We start from the raw sequence: 18,377 nt of genomic DNA on the forward strand, positions 1-18,377 counted from the left end.
GACACAGGGCAGCTGAGAACAGGAGTGTTCAGCAGTGGTATCTGCAGCTCTGTTCTGCATTGGGTGCATTGTTTGAAACAGCACTGCAAATTTCATTGACCTGATGAATGGACTGAACTTGAGTTTCCCCCATGTTCCTGCCTCCCTCCTGCTGCACAGCAGGAAGGACTCCTCTGGAGCCCACAGCAGCCCCTGCTCCCAGTGCCACTCTCAGCCAGCACCAGCACCAGCTCAAGCAGGAGAGCTGCAGAAAGGTTCTCCTGCAAAGAGAGAGGCTCTTGCTAGGGGTGCTCTAAGGCTTGCAATAGTTTTTCCTCAGAGAAACCTCTTCTAACATTGTTCTGCCTTCTTTCTTCAACAGACAACTGTGTCCAAAGTCAGGAAATGGCCAACGGCAGCTCTGTGAGCGAGTTCCTCCTGCTGGCATTCGCAGACACGCGGGAGCTGCAGCTCCTGCACTTCGGGCTCTTCCTGGGCATCTACCTGGCTGCCCTCCTGGGCAACGGCCTCATCCTCACCGCCGTAGCCTGTGACCACCGCCTCCACACCCCCATGTACTTCTTCCTCCTCAACCTCGCCCTCCTCGACCTGGGCTGCCTCTCCACCACTCTCCCCAAAGCCATGGCCAATGCCCTCTGGGACACCAGGGCCATCTCCTATCAAGGATGTGCTGCACAGGTCTTCCTTTTATTCTTCTTCATTGGAGCAGAGTACTTCCTTCTCACGGTCATGGCCTACGACCGCTACGTTGCCATCTGCAAGCCCCTGCACTACGGGAGCCTCGTGGGCAGCAGAGCTTGTGCCCAGATGGCAGCAGCTGCCTGGGGCAGTGGCTTTCTCCATGCTGTCCTGCACACGTCCACTACATTTTCCCTGCCCCTCTGCCAAGGCAATGTTGTGGACTAGTTCTTCTGTGAGATCCCCCAGATTCTCAAGCTCTCCTGCTCAGATGCCTACCTCAGAGAAGTTGGGGCACTTGTAATCAGTATTTCTGTATTATTTGGTTGTTCTCTTTTCATTGTTATTTCTTATATTCAGATCCTCAGGGTGGTGCTGAGGATGCCCTCTGAGCAGGGCCGGCACAAAGCCTTTTCCATGTGCCTCCCTCACCTGGCCGTGGTCTCCCTGATGGTCAGCACTGGCATTTCTGCCTACCTGAAGCCCCCCTCCATCTCTTCCCCATCCCTGGACCTGATGGTGTCATTCCTGTACTCGGTGGTACCTCCAGCAGTGAACCCCCTCATCTACAGCCTGAGGAACCAGGAACTAAGGGATTCAGTGAGGACACTACTTGAATGCACACGTCTTCAGCAAATTCACCTATAATAATATGCCTACAATTAAAAATCCCAATTTTTCTCAGAAACTTTCAAGATTTCTTCTGTTACTAAATGCCTGTATTATTATTTTATATAATTAATATGCTTTTGATTAAATAATGTTATTCTTAGTCTCCTCCTTGTCAGTTATTTACCTATAGAAGCCGGCTTCCTGTGTACCTACACCTACTGAAGAAACCTTGCGAACTTCATAGGTCTCAGCTTCCATTTCTCCCCTTGCCTGGAGGTGGGGGAGCAGCCCCAGCTCGCAGGAGGGGCTCAGGGCCCAGAGCCCAGCTGCCACAGGGAGGAGCAGCCCCGCTGGCCCTCGCGGCTGCCCCTCACTGCCCGCTGGGCTCTGCCTCTCTGCTGCCTTCGGGTCGGGGCTGCTCCTTCCCTGGAGCCATGGCCATGGCCAGCAGCAGGACGTGGCCTTTCCACTGCTGCTCTCTTTTGCTTCCACATTGTGCTTCTTGTATTTGGATAAGCCCTGAGATCTCATGTATGTTGGTGACAGTCCTGTTATCCCTACATTGGCATCTCTTCAATCTCTCTGCATGCCTCTTGCAAACCTGTTTCAGGAATAAACCCAAGGAGCTGCTTCCTGAACAGACCTCTTGCTTTTCTGGGCCTCACAATGGATCAGAACCCCAGCGTGATCAGTGAAGGACCAAGGGCTGGACCGGGAGCTGCCTTCTTCCTTGACTACGCCCCAGAAAACAGTAACTGGCCTTGACTGGCCTGGTACTGTCCCAGTGGTGCTGGGTCTGATGGCAAATGTCATCCTGGAGAGGAATCTGGAGGTGCTCTGTGCCTGGGCCAGGCCTCTTGTGCTGGCCTGGGGAGCGGGGCTGGCCCTGCGGGGCACAGGCACTCTGTGCTGGGGATGTCCCAGGCAGGAGAGCAGGGCTCCTGCAGCTTCACGGCCCTCCATCTCCTGAGCCGTGGCTGGCCCCAGCGCGGGGGCTGCTGGGGAGGCCCAGAGCCGCCTTTGTGCCAGCAGCTGCGGTGCCTTGCGAGGGGCTGGGGCTGTGCTAGCCGTGCCCAGAGCCCTGCAGCAGGCTGCGGTGGGCACTGGCCTGGGGCCAGCCCAGCCTGGGCTGCTGGGCTGGGGAGAGGTCCGGGAGGTGGGGAGAGGTGGGCAGGGGCTGGGCTGGGCTGGGCAGTGCCCGGCAGAGGGCACCAGCAGCGTCAGGGAGCGATGGCAGCATGCAGGGGAGGGCTCCCAGCAGGGCTTGGTGCTGCAGAGCCAGGGCTGGGGAAGGGAGCCCCGAGCTGCAGGGGCAGGGGACACGAGGCCGCTCGGGGCCCTTGCTGGCCTGGGCAGAGCAGGAAGGGGGCCCAGGGCATTCGTCCCCTCACCGCAGCCTGCCACAACCTGCACGGCGCTCACGGAGCATCCAGGACCAGGCTCTGCCCCGTGGTGCGCAGGGAGAGGGCAAAGCCTCTCTGAAGAAGAGGCTGAAACTGAAAAAGATCCCTCCGCTGCCCCATGGTGTGACAGGGCCAGGGTTGGAAACGTTACCTTTATTTGATACAGTTCTTGTATAATTTGCATTGGTGATGGCACAAAAAGACAGCTCCTTCAGCAGTGATGTACATCCTTCTTCATGTTAGGACACAACTCAACGTCCTTCACTCTGCTTTATCTCACAGATGAACTGGATTAGGTCTCCTTGAGTAGTCTGAGGCACAATGCAGTGCTTTTTGCCTTCTGACACTCCAGCACAATATTTGTGACTTTCCCTTACTCTGCGCATTGACCTGACGGGTCATTTCACATTTTTCACTTTCATATCCCTAGTTGGAAGGGGATGATTCCCCAAAGTGGGGCAGCTGATGGGTTCTGCCTCAGCCCTTTGTAATGTCCTCCTCTTGAGTCTTTCAGGCTGAGTTTTCCACAGATGACCCACGATGGTAAATGGATGTTTAGGTGTCTCCTAGGAAGGAGGGAGAGTATGACGGGTTTCCAATGGCCATTTCAAATTTAGGTCTCTCCCAAGAAACAGCCGAAGAAGGAATTTGCCTTGAAGTGGTTTCCTGTGCTGGGCTGGGCTGCAGTTTCAAGGAGAAAGACCACTGCTGGCAGTGGAGGTGCCCGGGAAACATCACCTGACTCCACTTTATCCACCCACGGCCTCTGGTCTCCTGCAGGTCCTTTCAGACAGCTTCCATTCCAGGGAATTACTCTAAATGCACCAGAGCCTCTGGAGGCCTAATGATTTCATTGAAAGCAGAACCAGGAAATGGGATTTCAAGGAAATATTTCAAATGTGAGTAAACTACTCTGAAGACCTTGGCACTGGTTGCTTATGGTCAGACAGCAAAGCTCTGCCTCAGTACCCAGTATTTTCTTCAGGACTTAAGTCATAAAGCAACTACTCATTACCTCAAATGATTCAATCCCTTCCGTAAAATGTCACACAGTGTAGTTTCTCCCATGAAGAAATAGGCATTTTCAGGATGTATTTTCATCACAGAAAAAGAAATACTGGTGTTCACCTGCACTTGCATTGTCATCGCTTTGTCTATCATGGTGTGCTCCCTCATCTCCCAGGTACATCCACCCATCTTGATTAAACAGATGATGCTGAATGTCCCCTTTCCAGCTGCCTGTCTGGACCTATGCACTTCCCATGGTTCTCCTGGCTTGCCCTCCCCTTTCTCCTGGATCACTCAGACCGCCCTCACCAACCCAGGTGCTGCTTTGAGCTTCAGGGAGTTGAAGCTTGCCCATCTATCTGCAGTCTGTCCAACTGTGTCCTTAGAAAGCTCATCATCATTTATCATTGAATTAATATCATATGGATTAATTCTAATCTTAACACTTATAATTTCCGGTCTGTCAGTATAAAAGACTTCTTGTACAGTCATCCTTTTGGGAACATAAACCTCACAGGAGGCATACAGGATGAGGAGCTTGCTTTGCTTTTGGAAGACTGCTGCATGTTTTCCTGTTGTTTGGTTTGAAATGAGGAGAAACCCTTCTGCGCCTGTGTGCATCCAGGTCTCTAAGGCAAGCAGGAGGGAGCTGGTGCAAAGGAGCTGTAACATCCAGCTGCAGACTTCTGGGCCGAAGTCTGGTGGAAGGAGAAGTGATGCAAGCGCCAAAGAGAGAAATGTCAGGACTGGGGTGCTGAGGAGCAAGGTTCTCCATGCAGTGTCAGACCCCAAGAGTCTGCTTTTCCTCCCTATGCAGGTCTCCAAACGAGACACCCTGGATCAGTATCAGTTAGAGAATAATGCTCCAAACTGAAATTCAACTAAACGCATCCTTTAAGATGAGAAAATATTTTTTTCAGGTGCTTCTTGATATCTTCCTCCTTAACTACACCATGAAAGCTCTCCAATTAGCTGTACAAGTCTTGAAGACATGAAAAAAATTCTGGGAGAGATATGTCTGCTTAGGACGTTCTGCATTGTAATGAGTTCCATGGTGTATTTTGGTGCTCAGTCTATGAAGCTCAGGTACTGAGAGGAGAATGATGTAACCGCTTGAGAAGGTAAAGTCAGGAGGAAAAGTTGAAGTGACTTGGAGTATTAATGGGCCCCACTGAGGGCTGTTCCTAACAAAGCCTCCCCAGGGACTTGTTAGGGCACATAATTGGAGGCCATGATTCCAGACAGGCAGAGCGCTGTGCTGAGAAAAGTCTTGGTTGGTTTTGGTGAAGCAGAAGGGCCAAGGCATGACCCCAGCCCCTGGGAGGGGAGATCCTGCATCCCCACGTCTGGCTCAGGGCTCTTCTTGGGGTCTGTATGATGTGGTGGGCAGTGTGATGCCACGGGAAGAACCTCATTAGGACACCTCCCCACCCCTGCACAGGGTATCAAGGAAGCAGTGAGGCCCCTTTGCAATGACTATATCTCGTCTCCTCAGAAGCTCTAGGCAAAGGGAGAAAAACATCAGGGCTGTTAGAGCCTTCCATTCCTGCCAGCACCCTCTGCCTTCTCCTCTGCAGGCTTTCCTCTGCTGTCCCACACTTTGCCTTATTTCCTTGAAGTCTGCAGACACCCATCTCTGTCCAACACCTTGCTCTCATCCCAGCATTTCCATCATTTCACCAATGTCTCATCAACCCTCACCAGCTGTTCCTTGAAACACAAAGCTAGAGACTGATATTTGAGTGACCTCTGTCACCACAGCACTACTCTTTGAGGGACATTTCTTCCTCCTTGTGGCCAGTGCCAACCTTCCAAGTTGAACTTTGTGGCAGTTTTTTCTCTCCTGCTCTTTCCTACTACCAAAGAAAGCTCCATCAGGGTGGAAACTACTCCTGAAGCAGGCATCCCAACCCATCAGGCTCCTTGCGGACTGTCAGCCAAGCACACAGAAGTCACCTCAGCAGCATCTCCCAAGGCCTGGGCCTGCTGCTGGCCTTGCAGCTTCTTGGCTAGACACAGCCAAGCCTTGTGCCTCCTGCTGTCCAGTCCTGGCCTCAAGCAGAAGGGACAGGACAAGCCCTCTGCGGGCCTTCTTTGTGTCTGGGTCCTCCTGGGGATGGAGGCAGAGGGGATCCCACAGGCAGCATGCCAAGCAGGGGCCTTCTGCTGGCCTAGCAGGGCCACTGGCAGATGTCAGCCCCAAAGTGCACATCCCAGGGAGAAGCCAAGGGTGACCTGCCACCTGCAGACACAAGGGACCTCACAGTCCCTTTGCGTGACACGTTCCTGCTGCTGCCCTATCAGCTGCAGAGACAGAAGTGACCTCCCAGTCACTGCCCCAGTCCCATTCCTCCTGCTGGGGCAGGAGGTCCTGAGGCTGAGCTGACCTCTCTCTAGTCTCCTAGCGACTAGATTTTACCTTTCTCAGTTAGAGATTAAGCAAAGTTTTAGTGGGAGTGTTTGGTGTTCTGCTTGTGGAGTCAGGTCTCTGGTTAGGGTATGGGCATGCACTATGGTTAAGGGTTTTGTTTAGGTTTGTCAGGAAGTCTGGGTTTAAATAGAGCATTTCAATGTTAGTGTTAAGGGCAGTGATTAGGGTGAGCAAGAAAGGAAAGGTAAGGGAAAGAGGCTATGGGCTGAGTTTTCCTAAAAGTGATACTTTGAGTTCTGCATTACAGTAGTGGATTCCTGTCAGGGTGGTGGACTAATGTTTATGTTGAGGGATTACTGTTACTGTTGAAAATAGTGTAAGGGACACAGAAGACTGTTTGAAGTCAGTGTTACAGCAGCATCAACATTACATGAACCCTCTAACCTCTAGAAAGTAAGCTTCTGAGCTCCTCTTCCCTTCCTCTTCCCTCCCCCAAATCTCACATCTCTCCTGGCCAGGATACTCCTGACCTCCCCATAGCAGTCATCTAACGGGGATCAGCTTTCTAATGGCTTTCATTACACCAGAGTACCTGTCTCACCTCTGTTGGCTACTCTATTCCGTAGTTTTTGAGTACTCTATACTCTGTTGGCTATTCTAGTCTGTTACTATGAAAGCCTCCCGAGGGAATTGTTAGGGCAGATAATTGGAGGCCATGATTACAGACAGGCAAAGGCACTGTACTGAGAAAAGTCTCGGTTTGTTTTGGTGAAGCAGAAGGGCCAAGGCTTGACCCCAGCCACTGGAGGAGAGATCCTGCACCCCCACGTCTGGCTCAGGGCTCTTCCTGGGGTCTGTGGGGTAGGGGACGATGCCCATAATATCATGTGAAGGACAATGGTATGACACCTCCCAGTTGTTTGCACATGGTTGAAAGGAAAATACATGGTCCCAGTGCCATGAGTATAACACGTCTCCTCACAAGCCATGGCTGCGGAGACAAAGGTGTCAGTGCTGCTGCAGCCTTCCATTCTTGTCAGAGCCCTCTGCCTCCTCCTCTGCAGGCTTTCCTGTGCTGTCCCACACCTCTCTGAAGGCTGCAGACAGCCACTTCTCTTCCCCACCTGGCTCTCACTCTGGTATTGCCAGGATTTCACTGATGCCTCTCCACTCTCCCCAGCTGTTCCTTCAAACACAAGGGCATGGGCTGATCCAAACTCCCTCTGGGTGACCTCTGGACCCACAGCACCAGTGCCAGTGCCTCACCTCCAAGTCAAGAATTTCATCTGACTATCTACTCTAAATCTACCCTCTTCAAGTTTAAAACCATTCCCCTTGTCCTATCACTGCACACCGTGAGAAAAAGTCTCTCCCCAGCTTTTCTGTTGGCCCCCTTTAAGTACTGGATGGATGCTATAAGGTCTCCTCAGAGCCTTGTCTTCTCCAGGCTGAAAAACCCCAACTCCCTCAGCCTGTTTCAATAGGAGTGGTGCTCCAGCCCCTTGATCATCCTTGTGGTCCTTGTCTGGACTCACTCTAATAGCTTCATGTCATTCTTACATTGGGAGCCCCAGAGCTGAACGCAGTACTCCAGGTGGCATCTCATGAGAGCAGGTGGGGTCTCATGAGGTTCCCACAAGCAACCTCTCGAGCCTGTCCAGTTCCTTACCCCCAAGAAGGAACATGACAACCTATAGCCAGGCCTTCTTCCTCTAAGGGTCCTACTGGGTATGTAGGCAGAGGGGATCTCACAGTCAGCATGCCAACCAGGTGTCTGCTTGTACTGGGTCTGTCTGGGATGGAGTTAACTTTCCCTGCAGCGGCCCACATAGTGTGCTCTGCACAAGGTGAAGTTGCCAAGGACTCCTCCTAGCTTGGCATCATCCACAACTGAGCTGAAAAATGCACTCCATACCATCATAAAGGGAGATAACAAAGATGTTCAACGGTGTTGACCCACGTGCCCCATCACTGAGGGATGCTGCTGGTGTCTGGCTGGTAGGAGGACTTTGTACCACTTATGTCCAGGCACCCTCCCCCCCACATCATCATCTCTTTCTTCAGTCCAATTATCACCAGTCTGGCTAGAGGGAGACCCCAGGAGACCATGGCAAAGGCCTTGCTAATGTCTAGGTTCACCATGTTCCCTTCTTTCCCCTCCCCTACTGCTTCAGCAATCTCTTGGTTTTCCTCCAAGTGCCAGAAGATGGCTGTGGCAGGACTTTCCCCATCGTGTTACCGGGAGTAGAGTTGACAATTGCACTTCTGCCAATCCTTTTTGTTTCCCTTCCTGAAGATGGGTTTGATGCCTGCCTTTTCCAAGTCCCCAGAAATCTCTGATCCAAACCTTTGACAGCCCAGTCCAGAAAGGCGGGGTATTGTGACATGGCAGAGAGGGGCATCTGCACTGAACCTGTGCAAGTGGGTGTTACAGGAATCTCACAAGGACACCAGGGATAGTTTCTGGAGTCACACAGGGCAGTGTCAGGGCTCTGTGAGGTGTCCACATCTGAGTTGGCCTCCTGTGCTCCTCACACACATGGGGCTGTTGAGAGACATGAGCCCCTGCCTTGCACACCCACAGGCAGTGCACTGCAGCACTTGCAGTGTCCCTCTGGCTCCTGCAGCCACTGATAGAGGCTGGGAGGCACCTCAGCCCTGCGGTGCTTCACCCTGCTCTGCCCTCCTCTGAGATGCCCCAAGGCATGAGGAGTGGGCACAGGGACCTCGGTTCAAGGAGGCACATCCCAGAGCTGCACTCAGGTGGCTTCCCAGGGGATGTTACTTGGACTTGTGGCACTATCTGCCCCACTGGCCTTCAAGAGGCTTGTAGGAATAGCTCATGGCCTTGGTGCTCACTCATGTTCATCTCTCCACATGCATGCGATGGCACCACCAGCAAAGGGTTTCTCTTCCCATTTTTCTCCTGCACACACAGGGGGACCTGCTCTTCTCCCATGACATCCCATCTCCCAAGGAGCATTTGCCAGGTGAGCACGTCTGCGCTGGCCTGGACAGACACTGTGGCAACCCTTCCCCATGCAACCCACTTTCTACACAGCCCCGAGTTGCTGCCCTGCCCGGAAGAGTATTAAAAATGACCACAATACCAATAGAATAACCCTTGTGCCAGTAATGTGTTAGATTAGAAGATGAAGGGCTGAAGACGAAGGGCAATATCTTGATTTTGAAGAACATCAAGGCATCAGTTTCCTCAAAGCATCTTTCAGCTCCAGGTTCCTCATGCTGTAGATGAGGGGGTTCACTGCTGGAGGTACCACCATGTACAGAACTGCCACCACCAGGTCCAGGGATGGCGAGGAGATGGAGGGGGGCTTCAGGTAGGTAAACATGACAGTACTGATAAACAGGGAGACCACGGCCAGGTGAGGGAGGCACGTGGAAAAGGCTTTGTGCCGGCCCTGCTCAGAGGGCATCCTCAGCACCGCCCTGAAGATCTGCACATAGGACACCACAATGAAAACAAAACAAGCAAATGATAAACAGGCACTAAATACAATAAGCCCAACCTCCCTGAGGAATGCCTTTGAGCAGGAGAGCTTGACGATTTGAGGAAGCTCACAGAAGAACTGATCAAGCTCATTACCTTGGCAGAGGGGCAGGGAAAATGTATTAGCTGTGTGCAGGACAGCATTGAGAAAGCCACTGCCCCAGGCAGCTGCTGCCATCTGGGCACAAGCTCTGCTGCCCACGAGGCTCCCGTAGTGCAGGGGCTTGCAGATGGCAACGTAGCGGTCATAGGACATGACAGTGAGAAGGGAATACTCTGAACCAAAGAAGAAGACAAAAAAGAGAACTTGAGCAGCACATCCTTGGTAGGAGATGGCCCTGGTGTCCCAGAGGGCATTGGCCATGGCTTTGGGGAGAGTGGTGGAGATGCAGCCCAGGTCGAGGAGGGCGAGGTTGAGGAGGAAGAAGTACATGGGGGTGTGGAGGCGGTGGTCGCAGGCTACGGCGGTGAGGATGAGGCCGTTGCCCAGGAGGGCAGCCAGGTAGATGCCCAGGAAGAGCCCGAAGTGCAGGAGCTGCAGCTCCCGCGTGTCTGCGAATGCCAGCAGGAGGAACTCGCTCACAGAGCTGCTGTTGGGCATTTCCTGCCCTTCATCAAAGCCACTGCAAAGAAGAAAAAATACAGACTGTTAGGGTAATTTTCCCTGAGGAATACTCTTTTCTTTTCTCATTAAAGTCTTCACAATTTTTTTCTTTCAGGGTTACCTTTGTGTCTCTCCCTGGTTGTAGCCCTGATTTGTGCTTCCTGAGTGTCCCGTACTTAGCAACCACCTCAGCCCATCAGCCCCCAACCCGCCACCTCTGCTCCACTGCAGTGGTAAATGTTGTTGCTGTGGCGGAAACCTCAGCCAGAGGTCACATCCAGGAGGGCTGCTCTGTCCATCCCCTGGTGCCCAGCTGCTGGTTGCTTGCAGCACTCAGGTGTGGGATGGCTGCACTCAGAGGCTGTGCTAAAAAATTACACCTCCTTGTCTGCAGGTCCTAAAGAACAGCACAGAAAAACCCTGGTGCAGTCTCTAAGTAGGGGATAAGGGAGAATATCCCCTCTAAGGGAGGGGATATTCTGAGGTTCGTCACTAACCTGCTTAGGTCTCAGTTCAATGCAGTGGAAGCTCAGCCACCTGTGCAAATCCAACCACTCAACACAGAGCCTGCCCCAGAATCAGAGCAGGAAAAACACGCAGAGACTGCAGAAAGTGCCTTCTTTTTCCAGGCAGCCCCTGCCCTGCCCTTCCTCTGCACAAGGCTGCCCTGCAGCAATTTCTCCTCTGCACCGCACAAGCCACGAGAGACGTCCTGGCACCTCCTGGCCAGGCAGAGATGTCCCGTACCCAGGAGCCCCTTCCAGGAACCTCCCCTGCACTGTCCTGCAGCCAGAGACTTACCATGGGCAGAGCTGTGAAGGTTTCTCCTGCACTGAGCTCTCCTCTGCCCGCACCCTGCAGGCTGCCTGGGATCCCTTTCTGCCTGGGTGCCTGCGGTCAGAGCCCCCAGCCCTGCTGCGCTGTGCACAGGAGCTGCTCCTGGGCACAGCTGTCTCTCTGCACCAGGGCCCTCTTGCCACGAGCTCTCTCTGTCCCACGAGCCCGGCCCAGCTCAGCACCAGACGCCCAGCCCAAGGCATTGGAATCCCCCCTCAGGGGGCTGTGGGGAGGAGCCCACGAACCTCAGGCACTGAGAGACAATTGAAGACATCTCTCAAGAAGTCCAAGTCAGAGGCAAGTTTCCTGCAGTGTCCCCCTGAGGGCCAGCACTGACACAGCCTCCCTTGGAGCTCGTTAGAGCAGAGCATTGGAGGCAGTGAGGACAAGGAGACAAAGGCAATGTGAAGGTGACCCTGATGTCACTTTTGCAAACTGGATGAGTTTCACCAAGCACAAGGTTCAGGCCTTGACCCCTGGAACCCTGGAAGAGAGACCTGTTCCTGTCACACCTTGCTCAGGGCTCTTCGTGGGGCAGGAGGAGATGGGGATGTGCATGGGCAAGTGCAGGAGAATGGTACGAGCCCTGCCTGGTTCATGGGTGCGGGCGAGGAGGCAATGAGGCCCTGGTGCTTTACCGATAAGCTGTCTCCTCCTAGGCCTCAGTGGCAGAGACAACAGCCAGAGCCACGGACACAAAGCCCTGGGTCCTGTTGGGACTCTCAGCCTTGTCACAGCCCTTGCTGCTCTCCACACCAGGCTGTCCTAGGGACTTCCAGACCTGTACCTGTTTTCTTGCTGGCTGCAGACCCTTGTCCATGTGGTATCTCAGAGGATCTGAGCTGAGTCTGATAACTCAGATATCCTTGGTGGCCATGGTCCTCGTAAGGCAGCTCTCTAGGAAGCTGGCCTGGTTCCTGGTGAGCAGCACCACTGCTCGGATGGCATCCCTCGTGGTGCCCAGGCCCTCCTCCTCCTGGGCACTGCTCACTCAGCAGGGTCCTAGACTGCCCTGATGTGTGGGGTTATTGTTCTTCTGGTGCAGGACTGGGCTCTTCTCCTTGGAAATGCCACGATGTTTCCGTAGGCAACATCCTGCAGTTTCTCAAGGTTCTCCCACATGGATGCTGCATTCTGTCAGCTGTTAACATCTGCAGGCAGACAGTTCAACCTTTGTGTGATTGTGCTTTCTCTGACAAGACAGCGGCATGAGGAGCTGCAGGAAGGTTTGGATAACACAGGAGTAACCAGCTGAATGGAATTGCAGCACAGAGTCACAGAAGGGCAGGGGATGGAAGGCTGCCAGGTTCCACCTCCTCTGTGCTTCCTTCTCATGCATGCTGTCAGTTTGTCTGGAGCTGTGTCCGGAATGTTATGGGGCTGTGCACGTCAAAGTTAGAAGGGCCAAAGCGCTGGTAGAGCTCAATCTGTCTATTACTGTCAAAGACAATAAAAACCGTTTATATAAACACTTTAATAAAGGAGGACTAAGAAGACTCATCATCCTTTAATGGATGTGGGGGTAAACCTGGTGACAAGAGAAGAGGTAAAGGCTGAGGCACATACTTCCTTCTTTGCCTCAGTCTCTAGGAGCTAGACCAGTTGTTCCCCTGGACTTTTCCTCCTCCTCATGGTGAGTGCCAACATTCCAAAGTGAATTCTGTGGCACTTTTTTTCTCTCCTGCTCTTTCCTACTACCAAAGAAAGCTCCATCAGGGTGGAAACCACTCCTGAAGGAGGCATCCCAAGCCATCAGGCTCCTTGTGGCCTGTCAGCCAAGCAGACAGAAGTCACCTCAGCAGCATCTTCCAAGGCCTGGGCCTGCTGCTGGCCTTGCAGCTTCTTGGCTAGACACAGCCAAGCCTTGTGCCTCCTGCTGTCCAGTCCTGGACTCAAGCAGAAGGGACAGGACAGCCCCTCTGCGGGCCTTCTTTCTGTCTGGGTCCTCCTGGGGATGGAGGCAGAGGGGATCCCACAGGCAGCATGCCAAGCAGGGGCCTTCTGCTGGCCTAGCAGGGCCACTGGCAGATGGCAGCCCCAAAGTGCACATCCCAGGGAGAAGCCAAGGCTGACCTGCCACCTCCAGACACAAGGGACCTCACAGTCCCTTTGCGTGACACGTTCCTGCTGCTGCCCTATCAGCTGCAGAGACAGAAGTGACCTCCCAGTCACTGCCCCAGTCCCATTCCTCCTGCTGGGGCAGGAGATCCTGAGGCAGAGCTGACCTAGCGGAGACACAGCTGACGTAGAGAGCCCCCTCGGTACCTGTTTTTCAGTTTCTCGGTTAGAGATTAAGCAAAGTTTTAGTGGGTGTTTTTGGATTTCTGAGGCCGTGATTACAGACAGGCAAAGGCACTGTGCTGAGAAAATCTCATTTTGTTTTGGTGAAGCAGAAGGGCCAAGGCCTGACCCTAGCCACTGGAGGACATATCCTGCACCCCCATGTCTCACTCAGAGCTCTTCCTGGGGTCTGTGGGGTAGGGGACAATGCCCATAATATCATGTGAAGGACAATGGTATGACACCTCCCAGTGTCTGCACATGGTTGAAAGGAAAATACATGGTCCCAGTGCCATGAGTATAACACGTCTCCTCATAAGCCATGGTTGCGGAGACAAAGATGTCAGTGCTGCTGCAGCCTTCCATTCTTGTCAGAGCCCTCTGCCTCCTCCTCTGCAGGCTTTCCTGTGCTGTCCCACACCTCTCTGAAGGCTGCAGACAGCCACTTCTCTTCCCCACCTGGCTCTCACTCTGGTATTGCCAGGATTTCACTGATGCCTCTCCGCTCTCGCCAGCTGTTCCTTCAAACACAAGGGCATGGGCTGATCCAAACTCCCTCTGGGTGACCTCTGGACCCACAGCACCAGTGCCAGTGCCTCACCTCCAAGTCAAGAATTTCATCTGACTATCTACTCTAAATCTACCCTCTTCAAGTTTAAAACCATTCCCCTTGTCCTATCATAGAATCATAGAAATCATAGAAACACAAATTTGGAAAGGATCATTTAGTCCAACCATCCTATCACTACTACTACCCACTAAGCTACTAAATCAGATACCGTAGCACCTTGTCCTGGTGCTTCTTGAACACTGCGAGGGGCGGTGACTCCACCACCTCCCTGGGCAGACCATTCCAGTGCCTGACTACTCTTTGAAAGAAAAAGTCTTTCGTGACATCTAATCTAAATCTCCCCATGTGCAACCTGTGGCCATTTCCTTGAGTCCTATCGTTAGTTATCTGAGAGACGAGGCTGACCCCCGCCTCACCACAACATCTCTTCAGGAAGTTGTAGAGTGCAATAAAGTCTCCCCTGAGCCTCTTCTCCACACTAAACAATCCCAGCCACTCTTCATAAGACTTGTGCTCCAGACCCCTCACCAGTTTGGTTGCCCTTCTCTGGACACACTCCAGGGCCTCGATGTCCTTCTTGTAGTGAGGGGCCCAAAACCGAACACGGTACTTGAGGTGCGGCCTCACCAGAGCTGAGTACAGGGGGACAATCACCTCCCTCGACCTGCTGGCCACGCTGTTTCTTATACAAGCCAGGTTGCCGTTGGCCTTCTTGGCCACCTGGGCACACGGCTGGCTCATGTTCAGCCGAGCATCAATCAACATTCCCAGGTGCCTTTCCTTTTCACAGTCTTCTAGCCACTCTGCCCCAAGCCTATAGCGTTGCATGGAGTTATTGTGGCCAAATTGCAGGACCCGGCACTTGGCCTTGTTGAACTTCATCCCATTCACCTCAGCCCAGCAATCCAGCCTATCCAGATCCCTCTGAAGAATTCTAAAGAATTTCTTCCATATATCTAATTTAAACCTACCCTCTTTTAGTTTAAGGTCATTACTCCTTGTCCTATCACTACACTCCCTGACAAAGACTGTCTCCCCAGCTTTCCTGCAGGTCTTCTTTAAGTACTGCAAGGTTGTTCTAAGGTTTCTCCAGTGCTTCGTCTTCTCCAGGATGAGCAGTACCAGCTTGCTCAGCATGCCTTCATAGCAGACGTGCTCCAGCCTCTTGACCATCTCTGTGGCCCTCCTCTGGACCTGTTCAAATAGTTCCATGTACTCGAACTGCCGCATTAAACCACAGCAGTCTTTTTGGCATGCAGAGTGGGGCACGAAGGGTTGAGATAATGACAGATCTTACCAGAGAGTGCTAAAATTAAATTGTTATAAGCACTAGACCAGTTTAGTAGTTGCTGATCACAATGTCGACGTTTTGGATCTCAGGTCTGTTGTGCTTGCTTTCAGAAATGTGTTGTATAGCACATTACTTACTGCATGTGTTCCCGTTGTGCTGTTCATCATTTCTGGGGCTGGTTTAAAGTTATTTTGCTATGTTGTGTAACACTGGCTTATGGTCCTATAAAATGTCTGGTCATGTGACAGATGTGTTATTTGTACTGAGCATTGCCATCACCTCCGTACCTCAGGAACCATCGCTCAGAAACTTAAGAATTACACTCTTGACCTTTTTGCTTTAGGGAGCCAATCTAGGGGGAGAAAAGGGAGGGACACTTCTCCACTTATTCAGTCCCCCTTTCTCCTTCACCTCCCCCTTCTCCTCCAGGCTAATTACACTAGCTCTACAAAGCTTTGAATATCCTTGGGATGCTCCTATTGTGATGTCTCCTGAATGCGTTTCAACTTCTGTTTAAGGATAAACAACTATTGAAGAATGCCCTCCAGAGACCTGCCCCAGGGCAGGAGAGTTAGGAGAGGCAGGGAGAGTGGGAGGATAAGGGCAGGCACCTAGAGCAGTGGGCACCTCCAGGGCTTTGGAACTTCCCCCCTGAGCACATGCAGAATCCTTAAAAACTGTAGAAGTGCTTGAAAAGGAGGTGTTATCACCTTGGCAATTTCAAAGGGACACAAATCACTGGAATGTGCTGGGACTTGGTCTGTGCTTACTGAGCCTCAGTCAGTGCCACTCCAACCCCTGTGACAGGCCCTGCAGCTACTCCAACACCTCTGACATGTCCTGCAGCCGCTCCAGCCCCTGGGACAGGCCCCAGGTCTAGTCTGGGGACTAGACCAGACCCCCCAGGTCTGGTCTTGCTAGGCCACAGCACCAACCTGTGCCAGTATCCGTTGCCTCTATATGCAGGAGAAAACAATGGGTGTGAAAATCAGGCTCCTTAGAATGGAAAAGAACTACTACCCAGAAAAGAAAGGAGGAAGAAGAATGTTGATCTATGAAACCTTGACACAGACTTCCCCATGAGGGGGTACTTCAAAGATCCAAAAGGGTACAGGTGGGGGTTTGGGATAGCTGCCTTGGAGACAGAGGATATTAAAGAGTTGTCTACCTTGCCCAGTCTCTGGGAGGAGACTTCCGTTTGTGGAGTTGTTGAAGGTCAAAGAAGAGCAGGTACAGGTGGTTACCACAATGTTCTACCAGTTGGGGACAGGCTGGACATCAGTAAGTAATGAGCACTTGCGCTGTGCATAGCTTGCCTTGTACATAACAATAATAAAGATAATAAATATCATCATAATCATCATTATCATCATCATCATCGTCATCATCATCATCATCATAAAAGCTACTATTATTATTATTTCTCTTCCCTTTCGGTCCATTAAACTGCCCTTATCTCAACACATAAGCATTTGGGGGCTTGGTGTGAGCTAACTGCTGTGTGGTGCTGAGCTACTTGCCAGATTAAAGGACAACATGTTTGACAACCACACTCTAATAGCACAAATCGCACTTGTAAAATTCATCTCTCCTGTGTTCAGGGAAGGGCAGTCGGTGATGACTTCAGTCTGCTTCAAGCACCACAGCCCCTGAGATGGGCCTAAATTTAAACCAACCCCTGTGACAGGCCCTAGAGCCACTCCAAAACCTGCGATAGGCCCTGCAGCCACTCCAACTCCTCTGAAAGGCCCTGCAGCCAGAACAACTCCTGTGATGGGCCCTGCAGCCACTCCAGCCCCTGAAATGGGCCCCATGGCTGGGCCAGAGAACCAGCCTGTGCCACTATTGGTTGCCTCTTTATGCAAGAGAAAACAATGGGTGTGGAAGTCAGTTTTTCTTTAGAAAGTGAAGAAACTCCTACCCAGACAAGAAAGGAGGAAGAAGATAAGGCAGGTTTCACCAAAGAAGGGCCACCATGGAAGCAGGAGGACAAAGAAGAAGAAATCACCTAAACATCAGAAACCACGTGATCCCTTTCCCAGGGTAAGTTATGAGATAAGGGAAAAGATGACTTGCCGAGGCGACCGGCTCCGGGGCAGACGCTTGCTGCAGCGGAGCGCGGGATCGGGACAGGCAGGGCTATTTTTCGGGCATCGAGCCTACGTGAGGGAGCCGCCAGGCACCGGCAGCCCTCGTGAGGGAGGCTGACGAGGCGTAGGCGGAGCCAGCAGCGTCAGCGACAGCTCCTCCCCCCGGCCGTTCAAAGGCAGCCCTTAGGGAGCGCGAGCGACCAGGAGCGCGGCTAACAGGGCCTGCAAACAGGGAGTGACGCGGCAGTTAGCGAGGCAGTTAGCGCGGGCAGGAAGGGCGGGCAGGAAGGGCGGGGACCCATCGTCGCTCTGTTGCAGCTACCTCTCCCTTCCGTGCTTGTAACCTGCTTGCGTAGAACCTGACCATGGTATCAACCAGGCAGAAAACCGTGGCCTCCGCATCTCGTGTGGCATCTCCAGCCACGGTCACCACGGTGGCTACTCAGACGGAGGGACCCGGGAAACACGCAGCCGTCCAGGTCCTGGGCTGCAGAGTGTGCCCCAGCCTTCTGTCGGTCTCCGACAGCAGTGGTGGGTATGCCTGTGGGAGGTGTGCCCAGGTTGAAGAACTGCTCAGCCAGGTAGCGGTGCTCCGGGAGGAGGTGAACAGGCTCAGAAGCATCAGGGAATCGGAGATGGAAATTGACTGGTGGAGGTGCACTCTACCCTCTCTGAGGCAGGCTCATGAGCCTGCCACAGCACAGGCGTCTCCTGTTATGCAGAAGACGGAGGTTCCCTCCTCCTGCCAGGCAGCGGGAGGAGACCTAGATCAAGGGGGGGAATGGAGGCAGGTGCCTATTCGGGGTGGTAGGCGAGCCCTCTCTCTGCCCACCTCACCTTCTCATCTACCCTTAAATAATCGATATGAAGGACTAGAACAAGACAATCCGAACGATAAAGTAGATAAAAACCCGTCCCAGCTGGAGGGGGCGCCTAAGACAAGGCGACCTGCACACCGCATTGCCACATCATCCTTCAAAAAAGAAAGAAGGGCTATTGTTATGGGGGGCTCCCTTCTGAAAGGGACAGAGGGACCGATATGCCGACCAGACCCAACCCGCAGAGAAGTCTGTTGCCTCCCTGGGGCTCGGGTGAGAGACTTCGCCAAGAAAGTCCAGCGC

At 52.8% G+C, this 18,377-nt stretch overlaps 1 protein-coding gene across 1 annotated transcript; it reads right to left on the reverse strand.

Moving 5' to 3' along the window:
- Positions 1-9,269: 9,269 nt before the first annotated feature.
- On the reverse strand, positions 9,270-10,184 carry LOC136787759 (olfactory receptor 14J1-like). Its single transcript, XM_066985076.1, has one exon. The coding sequence runs from the start codon at positions 10,182-10,184 to the stop codon at positions 9,270-9,272; it is 915 nt and encodes a 304-aa protein (XP_066841177.1).
- Positions 10,185-18,377: the final 8,193 nt, after the last annotated feature.

The sequence above is a fragment of the Anser cygnoides genome, chromosome 30, assembly GCF_040182565.1.
Source record: "Anser cygnoides isolate HZ-2024a breed goose chromosome 30, Taihu_goose_T2T_genome, whole genome shotgun sequence".
Taxonomy (NCBI): domain Eukaryota; kingdom Metazoa; phylum Chordata; class Aves; order Anseriformes; family Anatidae; genus Anser; species Anser cygnoides.

What these genes read in the sequence shown, in the direction of transcription:
- LOC136787759 (XM_066985076.1), bottom strand. Translation starts at nt 10,184, where the DNA reads ATGCCCAACAGCAGCTCTGTGAGCGAGTTCCTCCTGCTGGCATTCGCA.